Raw genomic sequence first — 19,290 nt, 5'->3', positions numbered from 1 at the left:
AATATCAGTCTACAAGATATTGCTCTCTCCTGGTGCTCCTCCTACATCTCCCAGCGCTTCTTTCTCTGACTCTGCATCTTCTCCCCAACTCCTCTCTGTTGGTGTCCCCCAAGGTTCAGTCCTTGGTCCCCTATTGTTCTCTATCTGTAATGCCTCCCTTGGTTAACTCATTAGCTCTTTTGGCTTCCAATATCATTTCTATGCGGATGACACACAAATCTACCTGTCCTCTCCTGATCTCTCCCCGTCCCTCTTGTCTAGTGTCTCTGACTGCCTCTCTGCTATTTCTAACTGGATGGCTACCTACTTCCTTAAACTAAACTTTGCAAACCGTTTCCTTCTAATCCCACCCAGACTTTCCATGGCTGTCCAATCACAGACTTCCCAGGCAGGTGCTCTGAGCAATTGCTGCCTCTTGAGTTTAGCTCCACTGAGCTACCCAAACCTGGAAGTTACATGACTGGTTGTCTGATTGACGGGGGGAGGAGGGTATTGAAAGGTTCATTTATAAAAGTTCCAATTTCTATTATAATCTGCACATTTCTTAAATAAAAAAATTACACTATCTTCACACATAAAACTCTTCAGCTAGCTAAAGTGCTCTAGGGGTCTAAAGTGTCCATTTAAGATCCGTATCCTGGATAATGTATGCACTAATTCTTATGTATTTTTATTTTCTTTAAGGTATTTTAGAAGCATGCAATTAACTTATTAAAACATGCTTGTTTTTTGGTTGTGATTCTATTGATGTTTTTCTCTCAGTTCAGTAGAATCGGGGCAGGTCTTTTTTGGAGTGCAAACTGTAAGCTATCAAAAGGTAAAACGTAAATTCGTACATTCAAATGATGGGCAATTAAATGTTCAGTGATTAAAGATTAGGAATTAGCACATAAAATGTGAACACTAAAATATATCATTGATTGCTTCCTTGTACTGTGGTAACTGAGGGTCAGACTAAGAAAGAATCAATCCTTCTACAATAATAATAATAATAATAATAATAATTCTTCTAATAATAAGGGAACATACATCTCCTGTTAAGCTGCCAGGCCAAGTAATATTAAAACACATAAGTATCCCATAATTCAATATATATATCTTCATATCCTCATTTTTATTAGAAACAAAAAAAACACAATTTTGAAATTGAATTTCTCGTTTTGCATCTTACCCAAACATTTCTTTAAATTCGAAGTCCACCTCATGGTCTATGGTTAGTCCTTGTGATGTTGAGTAGCTTGGATAAGTTGGTGTCCCGTTTGTATCTAAGTTCTCAAAATTGCTAGTGTTTGAGAGATCAGACCGACTAGGGTGAGTTAGTGTACTTCTCTTTAAATCCACAAAATCATCTGGACCTGATGAAGGCAAACGACTAGCACGTGTTGGTGAAACTACCTCTGGACCTATAAATTTGTTTATATTTACCTCTATGGAACTGCGATCAGTAGAGTAGATTGATGATTTTAATGTCAAGTTTGTAGTATGATGATCTATAAAATCACTTTGCTTGCTTTCTGTTAACAACCTTAGTGTTTTGATCGGTAACTGGTTTGAATCATTGGATAGTCCTGATACGGGGATCATGGTTTTAATAGTCTGTGGCATCACATTGTCAGAGTAATTTTTCTCAATTTTAGATGGGAAATTTAACTCATGAGCTTCTTTCTCTGGTATGTCATTTTTATCTAAGTAGACATATGTGGTGTTTTCTGTTTCATATGGAATATGTCTTTTTACCATGGTTTTAACTTCTATGTCATCAGAATTATTTCCAAAGAGCATAAAAGACTGTATTTCACCATCTATGTTTTTATTAATGGATTTTTCAGGAAATTCCTCTAAATGATTACTATTGTCTACTAACACAAACTCTGGACTCTCAGTTCCTCCTCCTATGCTATTCAGCATCTCGGCCATAGTTGTGATGTTTTGATGTTCTTCTGTCCTGTTATTAAGCAATTCTTCATTTCCAACGCCATTTTCATCTATACTAAACAGCTCAAGTGCCTCTTTGTCCAACATATTTGTTTTATTAAATTCACTGTTTATTTTGATGGATGTTTTATTGCCAGGCCCTTCTATCCACATTGCTTTATCTACTTCACTAGATATATTTTCAGGATGCTCCAATGAATTCTCCTCCACTTTTGACTGTTCATCAGATGAATCGCTTGCATTTTTTTTAAAACCCGATAGTCTAGTGGAATTACTTACATTTTCTATTAGTGTACTTTCCATATCTTCAATAGCCTGAGCTGTAAAATTAAGTTCCTCTCCTTTTTCTCCTGTGTTGTTTCTTAATGAGCGAATAAGAAACATTGAAGCCAAGGTGTCACTGTAATCATCACTCTCGTCAATAGAACTTTTGTCATTTGCGTGGTCTTCTCCTTCTCTTTCTTCATCATCTTCTTCATCTCCTCCATCTTGTTCGATAGGATATCTATCTGAGGTTTCTAGAGAGTCTTTTCGAGTAATTTCTTTACTGTTAAAGAATATATCCTCATATTCATATTCATTAAATTCTGGTTCACACTTAACATCCCTAAATCTCATTTTCAAGCCTTCATTTTTTTTGGAGAAGCCAAACGTTCCAAACAGCCAAACTCCTGTAGGGAAACAAGTATATGAATAGCTACATTTGATAAAAAAGGGATTGTTTATCCTACACAATAATTAAAGGGACACTGTAGGCACCCAGACAACTTCCGCTCATTAAAGTGGTCTGGGTGCAAAGTCCCATGTTCCTTAACCCTGCAATAGTAATTATTGCAGTTATTGAGAAACTGCAATAATTACTATCCAGGGCTAACCACCTTGAGTGGCTGCCTATCAGACAGTCACTAGAGGGTCTTCCTGGTTTGAATGGAGCATCCGTTATCTGATGCTGGACGTCCTCACTCTCTGCATGAGGACCTCCAGCGTCAGATTTTACCCCTTAGGAAAGCATTGAATAATGCTTTCCTATAGGAAAATCCTAATGTGAGTGCGGCCATTGCTGCGCATGCGATTTAGGTCTTCCCCGCCGACTGACTTTAGCGAGGAAGGACAGTGGGCGGAGACTGACCCAGCACCGATGGACATCAGGTAAATAAGTGATGGAGTTTTAACCCCTTTGGCACTGCGGGAGGTGGGGTGCGAGGGAGGGGAGCACTCTAGGATTCTATAGTGCCAGGAAAACGGCACTTAAGAACATGAAACTACAGGGTCCCCCTGCATGACAGTCTGTTCTTGTCTTGAAAAATCTGCACTGCGTGGCTGTCAATAATGAGTTGTTATGTTCATCAAAGGGGTTGCCAAGATGCTCTGCATAATGCAAGGGTACTAAATTCAGTGCATCTATGATATTTGTTGGGTTAAGACATTCGCTGAGACAGAAGGGAAAATAAGAAGATTTTTGCAGTTCTATTTGCAAAATAGAAAAAAAAAATGTTGTATCTGTTTTCATAAAGATTGAAAATTAGGGACTATTTTAAGCCCCTGAAACAAAAGTCTTTTTTTTTTATTATTATTTCTGCCTTTTCATCTGTTCAGTAGATAGCTTGGTAAATTGTTATCCTAAATTGCCATACTAAAGGGTACTAGATCTGGGACTTCATATCTACATATCTACATTTTTCACCTTCCAGCTATGTAGAAGATACTTGGAACAGCCTTTTGGAAAAGCCATTTTTTTTAAATTTTTGGTCTTTCAGCTCTTTAGTATCAGCTCCCTACCAGTTCGATGCTTTCCTATGGGAAAGCATTGTGATTGGCTGAGATCATCACTTCTGAGGATGTCAGCCAATGAAGCAGATCAGGAGCAGAGCCAGCACCAGCAGACTGGAATAAAGGTAAGATTTACTATACTATACTATATTTAGGAGGCCAAGGGGGGACGGGAAGCTTTTTAACACCATAGGGTCAGGAATACATGTTTAGTTTTCTTTTAAGTCCGTAAATTGGTACCCTTAATTATGGCAATCCCATACAAACATACCAAATTTAGAGAATGATATACTTAACAGCTGAAAGAGCAAAAATAAGAACAAAATGCAATGTTTTTTAACTATGCCAACCTTAAGTTGCTTAAATATGAAAATATGAAGTCCCTAATTTCATACCCTTAGTTATAGCAATCCCACATAAGGATACCTAATTAGAGAATAATATAGTAAATAGCTGAATGCTGAAAGTAATTGTGTTATTTATAATCTTCCAGGCAGCTGTTAGTAGTAGATAAATCCCTAATTTGGTACCCTTATGTGGGATTACTGTTTTTAAAGATACCAAATTACAAAGCTTTCTGCTAAACAGCACCCTAGTTTGGTATCTTTTGGAATAATGACGTCCAAATTTAATTTCGGGTCTGAAATTCTACAAAAATCAACAAATTGGAATGAAAAAAACAAACAAAAAAAATGTCATCCGTGCACATCTTTAATGGTTAACACACATTAACTCACCATAACTTGATATTTGAAAAACAAACAGAAGCACTATTAATCTGCATTAATTGACACTAGGGCCAGTGAAGGGCTACAATCGAAAACTAAGTTAGAGTCTGTTAAGTGTAATAGCCCATTCTTAGAAGCTAAAAATTGAAATAATTAAAAACATTGTTTTTTATTAAATCTTCATGAAGGGATTTTGGTGCTGAGATGATGAGACAGAATGCAATGAATGTTTCTCATAGACGAGCATTAGATTGGACGTGTTAGATGAGCAGAGTGCAGTGATTACTGCGCATGCACCATGTGTTCTCCAAGCTTTTCTATGATAAGCATCTGATTGGACAAAAGTTATCAGAATCGGTAAGTTTTATGGGATTTAAAAAAAAAAACAAAAAAAAAAAAACAAGAGGGTGGGCATGAATCTAACAAGAATAAGGAACACATCTCACTAAGAAAAAAATATGTTGTTTTATTATTTATTAACAAGTGGTCTTTAAGTGAGGAACAGAATATTACTGGACAATTATTTGGAAATGGTAGATTGCCATAAGGACATGAACAAAATGGTGTGGAGAAATGTTTATGATTCAAATATGGAAATATAGATGAATGGTAAAGAATACAGATCACTGATTAGGGAGTTTACATATAATGCTAGAACTCATGCACAGATTTTTTTTTATTTTTTTTTTGTCAATCTTTTTATTAAGGCATGTAGAATGGGGTACAGAAGAAAAATTGGGGGAAACATTCAAGAGATTTACAGCATAGGGTTGTTACATCAATCAGAGAGTAGATAATGTTTCCAGGATTGCGATGCCTCATTTTGTAAAATTTTTGTTGTTAAACTTTAGCTTGAAAATACAGGCTATGGACCATAAGATCCGGTTGGTAAGTCGCAGTAATATTATAACCAGACCTCTGGAGAAACCCGGTTAGACAGTATACGCTCAATTTGGGATTAACAGAACAAGCTTAACTTAAGTGGTACAAATTAAAGTAAAGATGTCAGGGTGAGGATCAATATAGATGATATACACGGCTTAATAGCGCAGAATCTTGGCAGTAACAGGCTAATAATTGGTCTAGTAAAACATGGGTAGAAACACGTTGGGAATTTGCGCCAGGCTTAAGAACAAGAAAATCGTAATCATCATGAGGATAATTATCCGATCCCAAGAGTGTTATAGAGTAAGAGACAGCAGGGTGGCATGCATAGTGGTAACAAGAACAGCAAAACTATATGCACTTATTATATCGTAAAGAGCACAGTAAGGCTAATTTGTTAAATGTAAAGAGACAGGTAAAACATCATGCTGTGTAAGTTCCTTGCAGGTTATGGTTATAAAAGAAGCTAATAGGTTAATCCAGCTTGTCTACAGCAGCATCGGCTAAGCAGAGATATGACAGTATGCGATCAGCTGAGAATTTACTCTCTGAGTTGCCACTATGTTAGAGCTGTACATATTAGGTAGCAGGATACAGTGTAAAACTGAAATGATATGGTACAGTTCAGTTATAGACATGCAAATATATACATAATAACTGTAGCATAACCTTATTGTTGTGCAATTGGTTCGGGTAATCCGTTAGTGCTTCTCGTCAGTACCACTGCACATTTTATCACACTTAAAAAACCCGAGCGAAGCTCTCTGCTCTATGTCAGGGTATATGGCCACTATGTTTGCTAAGACAGAGCTAGAATCCGTACTGTATCATGCTGATGTGAGTTATTAGATGCTTAAAGTCCATAGTTCGGTTGGTCAAATTGCAGTTACTGCGTCGCGGGCTGGATTGTTAGATGGGGGCCGCAACCTGCAGGTTCCTGGATTACCTCACCCGATGCCTGTTCTGGTAGCTCTGCTTGCGTGACCGGGTAGACGTGGGTCGCGCCAGCTCCCTCTGGGCAGTATCGCCGGCAGCGACTGCAGGTGGGTCAGCGAGGAATGGAAGTGGTTGCTGCAGGGGGCTTCTCCCTTCCTCCGGGCATAGTGTGGGGTTGGCACCTTATGTCCACAGACTGTTGCCTCTCGGGGCCGGGTCTTTCCCATTATGGGCGCTGAGGAGGGTCTTGTTGGTCATCCGCTGCCTGCGGCGGGCGGCTCTCCGGCGATGTGGTAGGTGTATAGGAGGGAGTCTCCTAGCGTACCCCTGCCCGGGTGGATGTACCGCCCGTCGGTGCGTGGCGGTTGTTCCTGGGGTCTGCTCACTCTGCCTCGCAGTTTGGGGCTGCCTTGACTCTTCCATGCAGTTAGAGGTTTGGAGTGCCATCCGCTCCTCCAACATCTTCCAGAAACGGTTGAGCAGAGCGTCAAGCCGCTCATGCAGAGGCTGGGTGGAGGTTTGGTCTATAATTGGGCCTGTTGCCGCCATTTTAGGTGCGGTCGCTTGGTCTCTCGGCTGTTCTCACCCATTTCGCTTAGTTCAGGTTTCGGGTACAAGCTTGTGTGGACCAGGATAACCCCCGCTGGTCCTGGGGGGGGGGGGGGGGTTGGAATGCCCGATGCTGAGAAACCGGGCCGGGAACTTTGGGCCTACCCCATGCGTGGTAGGCCCAAAGTTCCCGGCCCGGTTTCTCAGCATATGTGCAGGCTTGTAAAGTGTCATTCTGTGCCTCAGTTTGCATGGTGCCGGTTGCTGTGTTGGCAGGACCGATTCAGGCAAGATTTCCTCAGTTTATCGCCGAAAATCGGGCCCAGGCTCGGGAGCTCGCTGAAAGCGTGTCTGCTCAGCTCCCCGGTCAGACCCCGCCCCCCTCATGCACAGATTTTATAAAATAAATCTGATGTATAAAGGGCACATAAAGAGGGGAGCTAACAGCTTTTTCTAACAGCAGTGTTGAGAGTGAATAAATACAGAACGCCCGATGATTCTTTGGGTGCTCGTGTGCACACATGAGATCAGGAACAAAAAGTTGCCCTGGGGCATGGCTCTGTTGGGCACAGAACCACACACAAAAAAAATGGAATTTCTTGGAATCTGCCCTCAAATGAACACATTCTAAGGCAACTTGTTTTATTGTTCACATTGGAGTGATTATGGTGCTTGGAGTCTCATGGTTCAGTGTTAAACATTTTCAATCCATTTAAAGTCAGAGGTTGATCTCTACTGCTTGGGCTGATGCCTCAGCATTAACCTGAGCACGGTGGGTGGCAGTGGTCAGCAGAGAGCTTCAATATAAGACCTCTATTAGCATAACACAGCCTTCCATTGCTGGTATTAGTTGGTATGGTGAAGGTGGAATATTACTCTGCCTTAGTCATTGTCAGGGATCTTACCTGGAGTGGGAGTCCGGCAGGCAGAGTTAAGGCACCCTTTGCAATTCGGCACAGACCGAGGGGACTCAGGACAGAAATCCCCAAGGGTGTGACACAGTGCACTGGGGCTGAAATAACCAGTGCTTCCTGGAACGCAGTACAGACAAGGGAAATCCAGAAGAGTAGTCGGTAACAGAATCAGAAGTCAGGGCTGGCGGCAATCAGGCGAAAACAGTAGACGAGCAGGAGATCAAAACCAGGAGTCAGCTAAACAGCAGTGAAACCAAACGGAACAGGAAACACGATCTGACAACGAGGACCAGACTTGCGGGGTTTAAATAGGAAGACTCAGCCAATAATCATGGAACCAGGAACAGGTGTGCAAATCCCAGGCAAACAGGCTCAGACTACAGGATACCAAGGACATGTAGAAACAGTCAAAGATGCGTGGAGCCCAATGTAAGGATCCTGACTGGGATGCAGGCAACTCAGGTTCGATCCCAGCCAGACCCAAATACACAATATTGTGTAAAACCCAATGATGATCCTGACATTACCCCCCCTTCAAAGACGCCGTAGGCGAGAAGAGGAAGGCAAGTACGACCCAGTAGGTTACTTTTTAGTTTTCTTGGTTTTAGTAGTACCTGTAGGAGTAGAGGTCATAGCTCTTAGGGCCTTTTCAAAAACTTCCAAGTGCTCCTTCCGGACTAGAGTCCCATTAGAGGCATAGGTACAACCAGCAGGAGGGACTTCCTTGATAGGACTTGTAGTGGTTGTGGTGCTTGCATTCCTAGAAGCAGACTCCTTAGTGGAAATAGCGATCTCAGGTTCTTTCGTAACTGACTCCAGCACATCCTCAGGAGCAACAACTGTAGAAGACGGAGGATTGTTCAAAGTGGTCAAGCAAGGACAGGCAGCATGTTGGCAGACAGGTCTCATAGGATATGCCGGAGTAGTACCCAGACGGAGAACCCGAGGCCTAGAAGGACGAATGGGACAAAAGGAGATTAAATGCCCTCTCTCCCCACAGTAAAAACACAGTCCATGCGCCACCCTTCTTGCCCTTTCTTGAGATGACTGACGGCACCTAACCAGTCCAATCTCCATGGGTTCTTCCACCTCGCTGCCAGATGTATAGGATGTTTCAGGCATTTCAGGAGACTTGGGAGTGGTAGGGTTAGTAGTAACATCAGTCCGAGTGAAAGGAGTAGTGTAAACCATTTCCAGTCCGGGTTGCAATATTTGGGAAGCAACAGTAGGTGTTCTCTGTACATAGGACTTTTGTGCCTTGTTGCATTGTAGCCCCAGGGACCGAATAAAGGACTCCCAGGAATCCAGGACTGGGCTTTTGGTGAGTAACAATTGGTGGGCCCAAATCTTAAGGAGCCCCGACAATAAGGTAATTGCTGTCCTCACTTTAATGGCATCTGTGGCATAGGTAAGTGGTCTCAAGGAGAACAGGACCTCGCAGTCAACCTTGAAGGTGTCAAACTTAGACCGGATCCCAGAAAATTTCTCAGGTAGAGCAACCAGCGGTTCAGATAGTCCAGAGTCATAGGTTACTCTCCCCTTAAGGGAAGCCAGCTCCTGCTGTAAGCCCTGCAAAGCCTGGGTGAGCTGGGAAACTTGCTGGGTCAAGACTGCAACGGTAATCCTCAACTCTGCAGACTCCATTTGGTCAGATCGTACTGTCAGGGATCTTACCTGGAGTGGGAGTCTGGCAGGCAGAGTTAAGGCACCCTTTGCAATTCGGCACAGACCGAGGGGACTCAGGACAGAAATCCCCAAGGGTGTGACACAGTGCACTGGGGCTGAAATAACCAGTGCTTCCTGGAACGCAGTACAGACAAGGGAAATCCAGAAGAGTAGTCGGTAACAGAATCAGAAGTCAGGGCTGGCGGCAATCAGGCGAAAACAGTAGACGAGCAGGCGATCAAAACCAGGAGTCAGATAAACAGCAGTGAAACCAAACGGAACAGGAAACACGATCTGACAACGAGGACCAGACTTGCGGGGTTTAAATAGGAAGACTCAGCCAATAATCATGGAACCAGGAACAGGTGTGCAAATCCCAGGCAAACAGGCTCAGACTACAGGATACCAAGGACATATAGAAACAGTCAAAGATGCATGGAGCCCAATGTAAGGATCCTGACTGGGATGCAGGCAACTCAGATTCGATCCCAGCCAGACCCAAATACACAATATTGTGTAAAACCCAATGATGATCCTGACAGTCATACTTTCAGAGGGGGTTAGGCATTGGGCGCCAAGGGAAAGAGTTTAGCACTGAACTCTGGGACGGGTCTCGGGGACCACAGCATCTAGAATGCTTCTTTAAGAGTCAGTGGTTGAATATGTTTCATAGAATTCAGACTTCTGCGGTTCTAATTTTTAGTGGTTAATGGATTTCCCATAACTAATGAATCAGAACAAATGAAGCCTGATCACTGACAGTTATTAACTAAAGTGTGAATTAACAGGAATTCAAATTTAATTTCAAATATTTATACAGAATAACTGAACTGGAAACATAGCTGACTAAGAGAATCTTTTCAATTTAAATATTCAGATATGGGAGGCGGAGCCGGAATATGACGTCATATTCCAGCTCCCAGCCTCACTCTGAGGCGCGCGAGGGAGCTGAGCAGACAGCTCAGGGGAAATGCTCCCTCGCCGGCGGCCGGCCGCCAGGCAGTGCCGCCCGATCGCCCGGCAGCCACTGGACCACCAGGGAGGAAGAGACACCCCCCCTCCCCAGCATTCCCAAAGGTAAGGAGGCTGGGGGGGGGGGGTGTTAAATAAAAAAAAAATGTGTTAAATATAAATATAAAAAAAGTGTTAAAAAGAAATTTTTAAAAAAGTGTTAAAAATAAATTTAAAAAAAAGTGTTAAAAAAATTTAAAAAAATGTGTTAAAAATAAATTTTAAAAAAATGTGTTAAAAAAAATAAAAATGTGTTAAAAATAAATTTAAAAAAAATGTGTTAATGTGGGTGGGTGAGTGTGTGTCTGTGTCTGTTAGTGTGTGTGTCTGTTAGTGTGTGTCTGTGTCTGTTAGTGTGTGTGTGTCAGTGTTTGTGTCTGTTAGTGTGTGTCTGTGTCAGTGTTTGTTAGTGTGTGTGTGTCTGTTAGTGTGTGTGTCTGTGTCTGTAAGTGTGTGTGTGTCTGTTAGTGTGTGTGTGTCTGTTAGTGTGTGTGTCTGTTAGAGTGTGTTTGCCTGTGAGTGTGTGTGTATGTTAGTTTGTGTCTGCTAGTGAGTGAGTGTGTTTGTCTGTTAGTGGGTGTGAGTGTGTCTGTTAGTGTGTGTGTGTTTCTGTTAGCGAGTGTGTGTGTATTTAGAATGCGGGGCGGGGGGAAAGGTTGGGTGGGGGTGGCGCGGGGGGAGGGAGGGCGCCTGAGTTTTGTCCTGCCTAGGGCAGCACAAAACCAGGATACACCACTGGGAATATAGACAACCTCTTATTAAACTTGTCCTATTCTAAGATGAGTCTCCGCTGCACTGGACAGTTGTCCTACAGTAAACAAAATACTACGGGCAGTTCCCATCACCTGGCTCAAAATATGTCCCAAGCAGTGAGCACAAAGGGAACCAATTTTGTATCTCAACTCAAAGATACAAACTTGTGGTCTCCATTGAGTGGTTCATCCTTGTGTTTTCATATATAGTTGTGAAAAATCACTAAACCAGAGATGTATAATTTAAACCAGAGAAGCTTCAATGTCTGTAACTGAATTTTTTACTATTTTATAAATTGTTTTATTTAAAAACCCCTTTTTATCCTCATTGTGTTTGTTGTTTCCATCGTTTTAATTTTTGTATCAGTGAATGACCTGTCTTTCTTGTTTTATATTGCATTATATTACATACCTTGATTGTCCATTTCCACAGTGACGCTTTCACTGCTCATTGGAAAGACATTGATTACATCTTCACTTTTTCTTTTGTTTCGAAACAAGTGACCGGTAATATAAACACTAATTATTTCGTCCAAGACTCCTATGCTGGAAACATGCCACTGAGTAACCTGGCCATGGCAAAAGCCTAATATTGAATTCAAGGCAGCATTCCCATTTATAGCTGCAGGAAATGGAAAAGACAACAACATTATATACAGGTAAAATGATTGTTATGCATAATTCCTATCTGGCATTTTAAGATTGTAACAGACATTCTTCACCCAACAGAGGCATGGCAAATAATGACTGCTAACACTTCCAGTTTCATAGTTGACTGTTTTCATGCATTCATTTTTTTCTAGAATTTCATTATATTCCGAACTAACATGGAAATTTAAGGTTGGAAAAATTCAGGCCCTTCTAGCTTTTTGTCCACCTGTTTTAACCTGACAATACAACAACTCAGTTGTGAGATGACAGATCCGAATATACATCTATATTATAAATTATTAGTAGTTGATAGATATAGCGGTCTCCAGACAATGAAAACACAGAGCAGGTCAACACAAAAATACCATGTTTCAGCGGAGTATACAAATCATTGCAGCTGTATTAGTATGAAGAATATTTGCATAAGAAACTGCACCACAGAGGGGAGCCAAAACCCAACGCATTTCAGACCCGAATGAACTCTTTAGAAAATATTAATTTTGACTATGTTGGGATTTCACTGAATTCCAACCCAGTCAAGAGATATACAGAGACAAGGTAGGGACTGCGTCTGACTTTCTCCAATGCCTGACGTTGTTCAGACACTGGGCGGAGCTACAGTGTTAATCCTGACAGATCACCAGATTTGGCTCTATCTATGAAGTATCCCGCAGTCTTACGAGATCCTCCATAGATCTCAATGCTGTACTCTTGCGCATGCTGAAGCACCAGCAGCTGAAATATCAGCACCTGAAAAGGCTGCGCTGAAGTGGAAGATGGCCTAGCACACGAGGAACAGGTTCAGAGAAATAAATCTCACCTTTACCTGGCCCCCCAGCCACAGGACCACCAGCGGCGATGTCACCGTTGGGGATCTCTGTGACTTCTGCAAGGTCCCCAGACGGTGACAGTGTCATTTTAACAGTGATGGGAAAATTATACAAAACATAATTGGCCTTCAACTTTTAGCATGAAAGTCATTATTGTGTACTTACTCTGTATGACATTAGAATTGTATTCATTTTTGTAATCTGAGTTAACTTTACTACACGCCTTTTGGTTTTCTTCACGATACCAACTTAGGTTCTCATCATACACAGCAAACGTGGCTATCTGCTCTTGATCAGCTTTTTCCTGAATGCAAAGAAAACAAGACGATAACATTTATTGATGGGCTTTGTCATGGTAATTCAATAAAGTGAGAATTTACATTCAAGGTAAAAATAGCCAAAGTGGAAAAATTATTTAAGTCAGAGATACTGCCAGTTTGTTTACTTTGGCCTTTAATTTGAAATTCACTTTGAATTCTAACTTTAGTAAATAACTGTGTATTTTAGAAACATAAACAAACGTAAGTAGATATGGGCAATTTGTATACTAAAAGGATACATCATACAGCTTGGATGGTCCTTTGTACCTACTAAATAAATGTGTGGTGTTATCTTAGACTAATCTACAACTTTAAATTGTAATATATATTCATGGACCGTTACCCAATGAGGCCTTTATAACTCCTCTATCCTGTTACCTCTTTTTACCCCCAGAGTGCAACAAACAAATCATTGCTAGTCTCTTGGCTTCAGGGGAAATATGCCTTACTGATGGGCTATAAGGACATAGAATCTATAGATGAGAAAGAAACAATGATAGTGCACTAACTGCATTTATTTTTCTTTAACGGAACACCATAGTGTTATAAATACAAGGCTGCATTCCTAACACTATAGTGTCCCTCTGCAAACCATTTAAAACACTTCCCTCTTTCCAGCGATGAGGAGGAAACTAATGCACATCAGTGACGAGCTAATGTGTGCATTAGGCCTTCCCATAGGAAAGCATTGAATCGATGCTTTTCTATGGGGGATATGAAGAAGCTGGATGTTAAACTACAGTTTGTTTTACAGTTTTTTGTGTGTTTGTTTGAGCTTAACACTGGGTAAGGTGCAGCTCTTTTTTTAAAGTATTTTTTACAGATATTAGCGCCTTTGTTTACATGCTTGTGTATGTATAAACTGCAGGAAGTGCCTCTTGTGGTTGTTTGGTATACAGCCACTAGAGGCAGTCTTAATGTAAACCTTGCAGTTTCTCAAAAACAGCAATAATGCAGATTGCAGGTTTAACGCGGCAGGGATAATGAAATGAAGTGCAGTGTCCCGTTGTCTTTCCTCATTTAAACTCCCTAATTTTTTTTTTTGAATTCTCCTTAATTGGGTCCTACAGTCTCACTATTTCTTCTTCCCTTTTGTCGTGGTAGCTCAGATAGGTGAGTTAATCAATGATGCTACTGAGTTAATCAATGATGCTACTCCCTACAGATTTCCATGTTTAATGCACTAAACTCAAATTAGCCTAATAGCCCATTTACAGGGAGTGCAGAATTATTAGGCAAATGAGTATTTTGACCACATCCTCCTCTTTATGCATGTTGTCTTACTCCAAGCTGTATAGGCTCGAAAGCCTACTACCAATTAAGCATATTAGGTAATGTGCATCACTGTAATGAGAAGGGGTGTGGTCTAATGACATCAACACCCTATATCAGGTGTGCATAATTATTAGGCAACTTCCTTTCCTTTGGCAAAATGGGTCAAAAGAATGACTTGACAGGCTCAGAAAAGTCAAAAATAGTGAGATATCTTGCAGAGGGATGCAGCACTCTTAAAATTGCAAAGCTTCTGAAGCGTGATCATCGAACAATCAAGCGTTTCATTCAAAATAGTCAACAGGGTCACAAGAAGCGTGTGGAAACACCAAGGCGCAAAATAACTGCCCATGAACTGAGAAAAGTCAAGCGTGCAGCTGCCAAGATGCCACTTGCCACCAGGTTGGCCATATTTCAGAGCTGCAACATCACTGGAGTGCCCAAAAGCACAAGGTGTGCAATACTCAGAGACATGGCCAAGGTAAGAAAGGCTGAAAGACGACCACCACTGAACAAGACACACAAGCTGAAACGTCAAGACTGGGCCAAGAAATATCTCAAGACTGATTTTTTATGGACTGATGAAATGAGAGTGAGTCTTGATGGGCCAGATGGATGGGCCCGTGGCTGGATTGGTAAAGGGCAGAGAGCTCCAGTCTGACTCAGACGCCAGCAAGGTGGAGGTGGAGTACTGGTTTGGGCTGGTATCATCAAAGATGAGCTTGTGGGGCCTTTTCAGGTTGAGGATGGAGTCAAGCTCAACTCCCAGTCCTACTGCCAGTTTCTGGAAGACACCTTCTTCAAGCAGTGGTACAGGAAGAAGTCTGCATCCTTCAAGAAAAACATGATTTTCATGCAGGACAATGCTCCATCACACGCGTCCAAGTACTCCACAGCGTGGCTGGCAAGAAAGGGTATAAAAGAAGAAAATCTAATGACATGGCCTCCTTGTTCACCTGATCTGAACCCCATTGAGAACCTGTGGTCCATCATCAAATGTGAGATTTACAAGGAGGGAAAACAGTACACCTCTCTAAACAGTGTCTGGGAGGCTGTGGTTGCTGCTGCACGCAATGTTGATCGTGAACAGATCAAAACACTGACAGAATCCATGGATGGCAGGCTTTTGAGTGTCCTTGCAAAGAAAGGTGGCTATATTGGTCACTGATTTGTTTTTGTTATGTTTTTGAGTGTCAGAAATGTATATTTGTGAATGTTGAGATGTTATATTGGTTTCACTTGTAAAAATAAATAATTGAAATGGGTATATATTTGCTTTTTGTTAAGTTGCCTAATAATTATGCACAGTAATAGTCACCTGCACACACAGATATCCCCCTAAAATAGCTATAACTAAAAACAAACTAAAAACTACTTCCAAAAATATTCAGCTTTGATATTAATGAGTTTTTTGGGTTCATTGAGAACATGGTTGTTGTTCAATAATAAAATTAATCCTCAAAAATACAACTTGCCTAATAATTCTGCACTCCCTGTAGAGATGTTAGTTTCAAGGAGTCCTGATGCCAAGCAGTCCACCCACACTTACTGGCACTGAGTAGACTTGTTCAATGCACAGCCAAAATTCTAAATAAAATCTTAATAATAAAAATACCCCCACCTCCATTTTTTAAAACTAATTCTTGTATGGATTCTCTCTATGTTGATAACGAGTCTTGCTCACCCAAAAATACAGTGACTTAATAACTGATGCTAAATACAACCTTTTACCCTCTGCAAGACAAAGCCAAAAGACAAAACTATTTTGTATAAGTACATGTTATTACTGATGTGAGCTACTTACACTCTTTCTACAAGCACCACTTATATCTTGGTATTGTTATGAGCTTAGGACTGTCATGACATCATGTGGTGTATTCTGTCAGGGTTCTGTGTTCCATGGTTCAAACAACTAATTTAGGTTGACTTGTAGTAACCCTTACCCTAGCTTGATGTTTATGAATACATCTGATATCCGAGCCCTAGCTAATCTTCTGTTTTACAGACACTGTTTCTAATGGGAATGTGTAACATTTACCATAATATTCTCTATGATAACTTTTTATGGAATTAGCAAGGCTTAAGTCTTACCTGGGCACCCCTGGTATTTAGAGACATAGATTTGCAAATCAGAAGTGGACCAACAAGCCCAGATGCTATATCCCTATGGATGTTAACAGCACTGTGATACATTCTCGTTAGACATTGAGAGTCGTTTTTTGTGGGTTCATCTGTATCAAGAACAGTCCAATGATAGGTCCTTATGTCTCCTGGCATGACAGCCTGATCCTGTGTTTCAGCACCTACACAAAAAAAGTGTTATTATTTTATAAAAGTAATAAAAAAAATTGCTACATAATGCTCTGTTGTATTAAAGGCACCAAGAGTTTCTGATTTAAAAGGACACTATAAGCACCAAAACAAACAGTTTTGGTGTATCTATCATACCCCTGTAGTCTCACTGCTCAATTCTAACACAGTGGGCCCTTCATACCCTCCTCTTCCTTCCAGTACTTCAATGCGGATTAAAATTATTAAATAAAAAATTCCCTGCCACCGCCTCTATGAGAAGTCTGTGATTGGACTGCATGAGTGTAATATATTCATCCTCAGCTTGCGGTCTCTGGCCATGCATCTGCATGACTAACACTTGCGGCATGTTAATGGACGCCGGCCGCTGCAGATCCACGGCAAATTATACCCCTATGTCTGCTCACGTGATTAACGACGTCGGCGTGCACGTGACGTCACGCACACGCCGTGCGCGCATGTTTTGGGGTCAAAGAGCATTCTCGACCAATCAGTCTCGACCAATCAGAAAGGTATAAAAACCTAAAATTACCTTTCCTCATTGCCCTGTCGTGGTTTCCATAGTTGTTTGTTCGAGAGCGCGTTCCTAATTTAAGTTTCTTCTGGTTTTTGACTTTGGCTTTGATTTTGACTTCCCTGTATTCTGGTATCCCTAACCTCCGGCTTTCCTTTATCGTTGTGTCCCTCTCTGTGTCCTCTGACTATTCTTTGGTATGTTAGTCCGGCCATTCTAAGGCCCGGTAATACGTCACCTATTAGTCATCTGTGTGACACAATACTACGTGCTGGATCATATAGTAATCCTGACAATGAGTCAGGACAATGCGTGATAGATAGCACTGGGAGCTTCTCCTGGCCCTGGATTCCAGGTAGGTTTAATACCTTTGTACAGGTTTTAAGGGGTGGGGATCCTTTTAATAGTTCCCCATAGGGAATTATAAATTAGAAAAATAAAATAGTTTTTAAAAAGGTTGGAGTGACCTCCAGGCTAACCCGGAAACACGTAAATTTAGGAAGTAGCACAATTCGGGTTTTCTTTTTTTTTTTAATTCTTTATTTTTGCAGTGCTTATAATGATTACAGGCTTACATATGGTACCCCAACGGCATTCCATACGTTGATCGCTAAACATTTTTTACAGTGGGTAGTACATATACAAAGCACTTTTTTTTTTTTGTTTGATATTACATAGTAAACAGGCTTAAACGTAGATTGAGATTACAATTTACATGAAGGTATCAGACTATTAGGCATCGCTTGTAAGTTATAACATGCTTTGAGCTATAGCTAGCTGCGCTTAAGGTGATAAAGTAATTTAAATGATAAACGTTACGTTTGACATCAGCATTTTACAGAAAGAAAAATATGCCATTTTGCAAGGGCTTAGAGCAATGTTTTATAAGAAAGGAGAGCATGGGAATAAACCGATCGTGTTATTGCATAACAAGCTTAGTTTGCCTTTTTAGATATGGCCAGCTAATCACACATCCGCTTATAGTTATAGTGCTACGACGATAATCTATGACCTAGAGGTTGCTTATACATATATAGAGATTGAGCGTCAGCTTTGATAGGTTAGGATTACGCTACTAGGTCTGGTCATATACTAGACATGAAAAACATCCTGTTGTAAGATGTGGTCAGCAGAGAGTGGTAGCGTGTGAAAAGTATATGAGCAGGTTACTTTATGATTAAGAGTCCCCGCCAGGTGCATGCTGTCTAGGGGCAAGCCAATGGGTATTTGGACACATATTTATATCAGGCATCGAGTAGGAGTACATGCAATTAGCTAAAACATTAGAACCATACGTGTAACGAGAGTTCTGTGGAGATCGCCCATCCCTGCTTAGATGTCTGCAGAAGGGATTAGGCAGAGAGAGTCAGTGGGGTAATACAGCTCGGTGCCCCAAGAGTCTGCACTGTTCCGTCGCTCAGTAGCCCCCTCCAGTGCTTGGAAGTGGAGTCTAGGCCTCTGCTTGTGGATTCATCAGTGCTTTCCCGGTGCCTGCTCTGCTGAGCTGCTGGCGCTGTGTGTGAGTCTCTCGGGTGTTGGATTCTTTTAGTCAGTGTCCTGTGGCGTTGTGAGGGATTCTATGCTGGCATGTATGACTCATTTCCCGGGACACCGATCCGTATATATGGCTGTTCATCTTCACAGGTGTTCGACTGTGTGTAGCATGTCTCCCCTTGTCATGCTTGATGGTTCTGGGGGTGTAGCGCTTGTAGTTATGTAGGTCTGTATGGCTGGTACATGCTGCGGCACAGTGGCATTTCGCGCCCTCTGCACTCTGCCCCACCTAGGTACAACCATTGCGGGTAGGGGGTCTCTCGCTTACCCAGACCGCAGCGTTAATTCTGCGGTTGTCTTTTGCTTGAAGCCCTCCGGCTGGGCGGATGATGTTAGCGCCGTTCACAGGGGCTCCGTGGTGCAGGAGCCGTTACTGTTGAGCTGTCAGCCGCCGCCATTTTGGGAGACAGTTCGAGGGTTTCATGCGCTTCAGTCCCCGCCCGTCTCAGGCACTCCCCAGTGGGGACCGGGATGACCCCCCCGGTCCAAAGGGGGGGGAAACAGGGCCGGCAAGCAACTCCTGCTGTCTGTCTGTGGCAGCAGGGGAGGGAGACGCAGCAGCGGCCGTCCACCACGCTCCCCTCCCTGGTAGGCCGCAGCCCTCGAAGCTCTGTGCCCCCTTCAGGTGACCCGAACTCCCGATCTCGGGGTCTGCCGCCGCTCCCACAGCCATGGGCGTCTTGTAGGCTCGTTT

General features: G+C 42.0%; 1 protein-coding gene across 1 annotated transcript in view; it reads right to left on the bottom strand.

Moving 5' to 3' along the window:
• F5 (coagulation factor V) overlaps positions 1-19,290 on the bottom strand; it is a 153,318-nt gene that overhangs the window by 73,283 nt on the left and 60,745 nt on the right. The window contains exons 10-13 of the mRNA XM_063450149.1: positions 16,310-16,521; positions 12,792-12,930; positions 11,558-11,767; positions 1,172-2,606 (exon numbers count right to left, since the gene is read on the bottom strand). Coding sequence (XP_063306219.1) covers positions 1,172-2,606; positions 11,558-11,767; positions 12,792-12,930; positions 16,310-16,521 — 1,996 coding nt within the window. The remainder of the gene's footprint in view (positions 1-1,171; positions 2,607-11,557; positions 11,768-12,791; positions 12,931-16,309; positions 16,522-19,290) is intronic.

This window comes from Pelobates fuscus, chromosome 1 (assembly GCF_036172605.1).
Source record: "Pelobates fuscus isolate aPelFus1 chromosome 1, aPelFus1.pri, whole genome shotgun sequence".
Classification (NCBI taxonomy): domain Eukaryota; kingdom Metazoa; phylum Chordata; class Amphibia; order Anura; family Pelobatidae; genus Pelobates; species Pelobates fuscus.
This window is presented reverse-complemented; position numbering and strand designations above follow the sequence as displayed.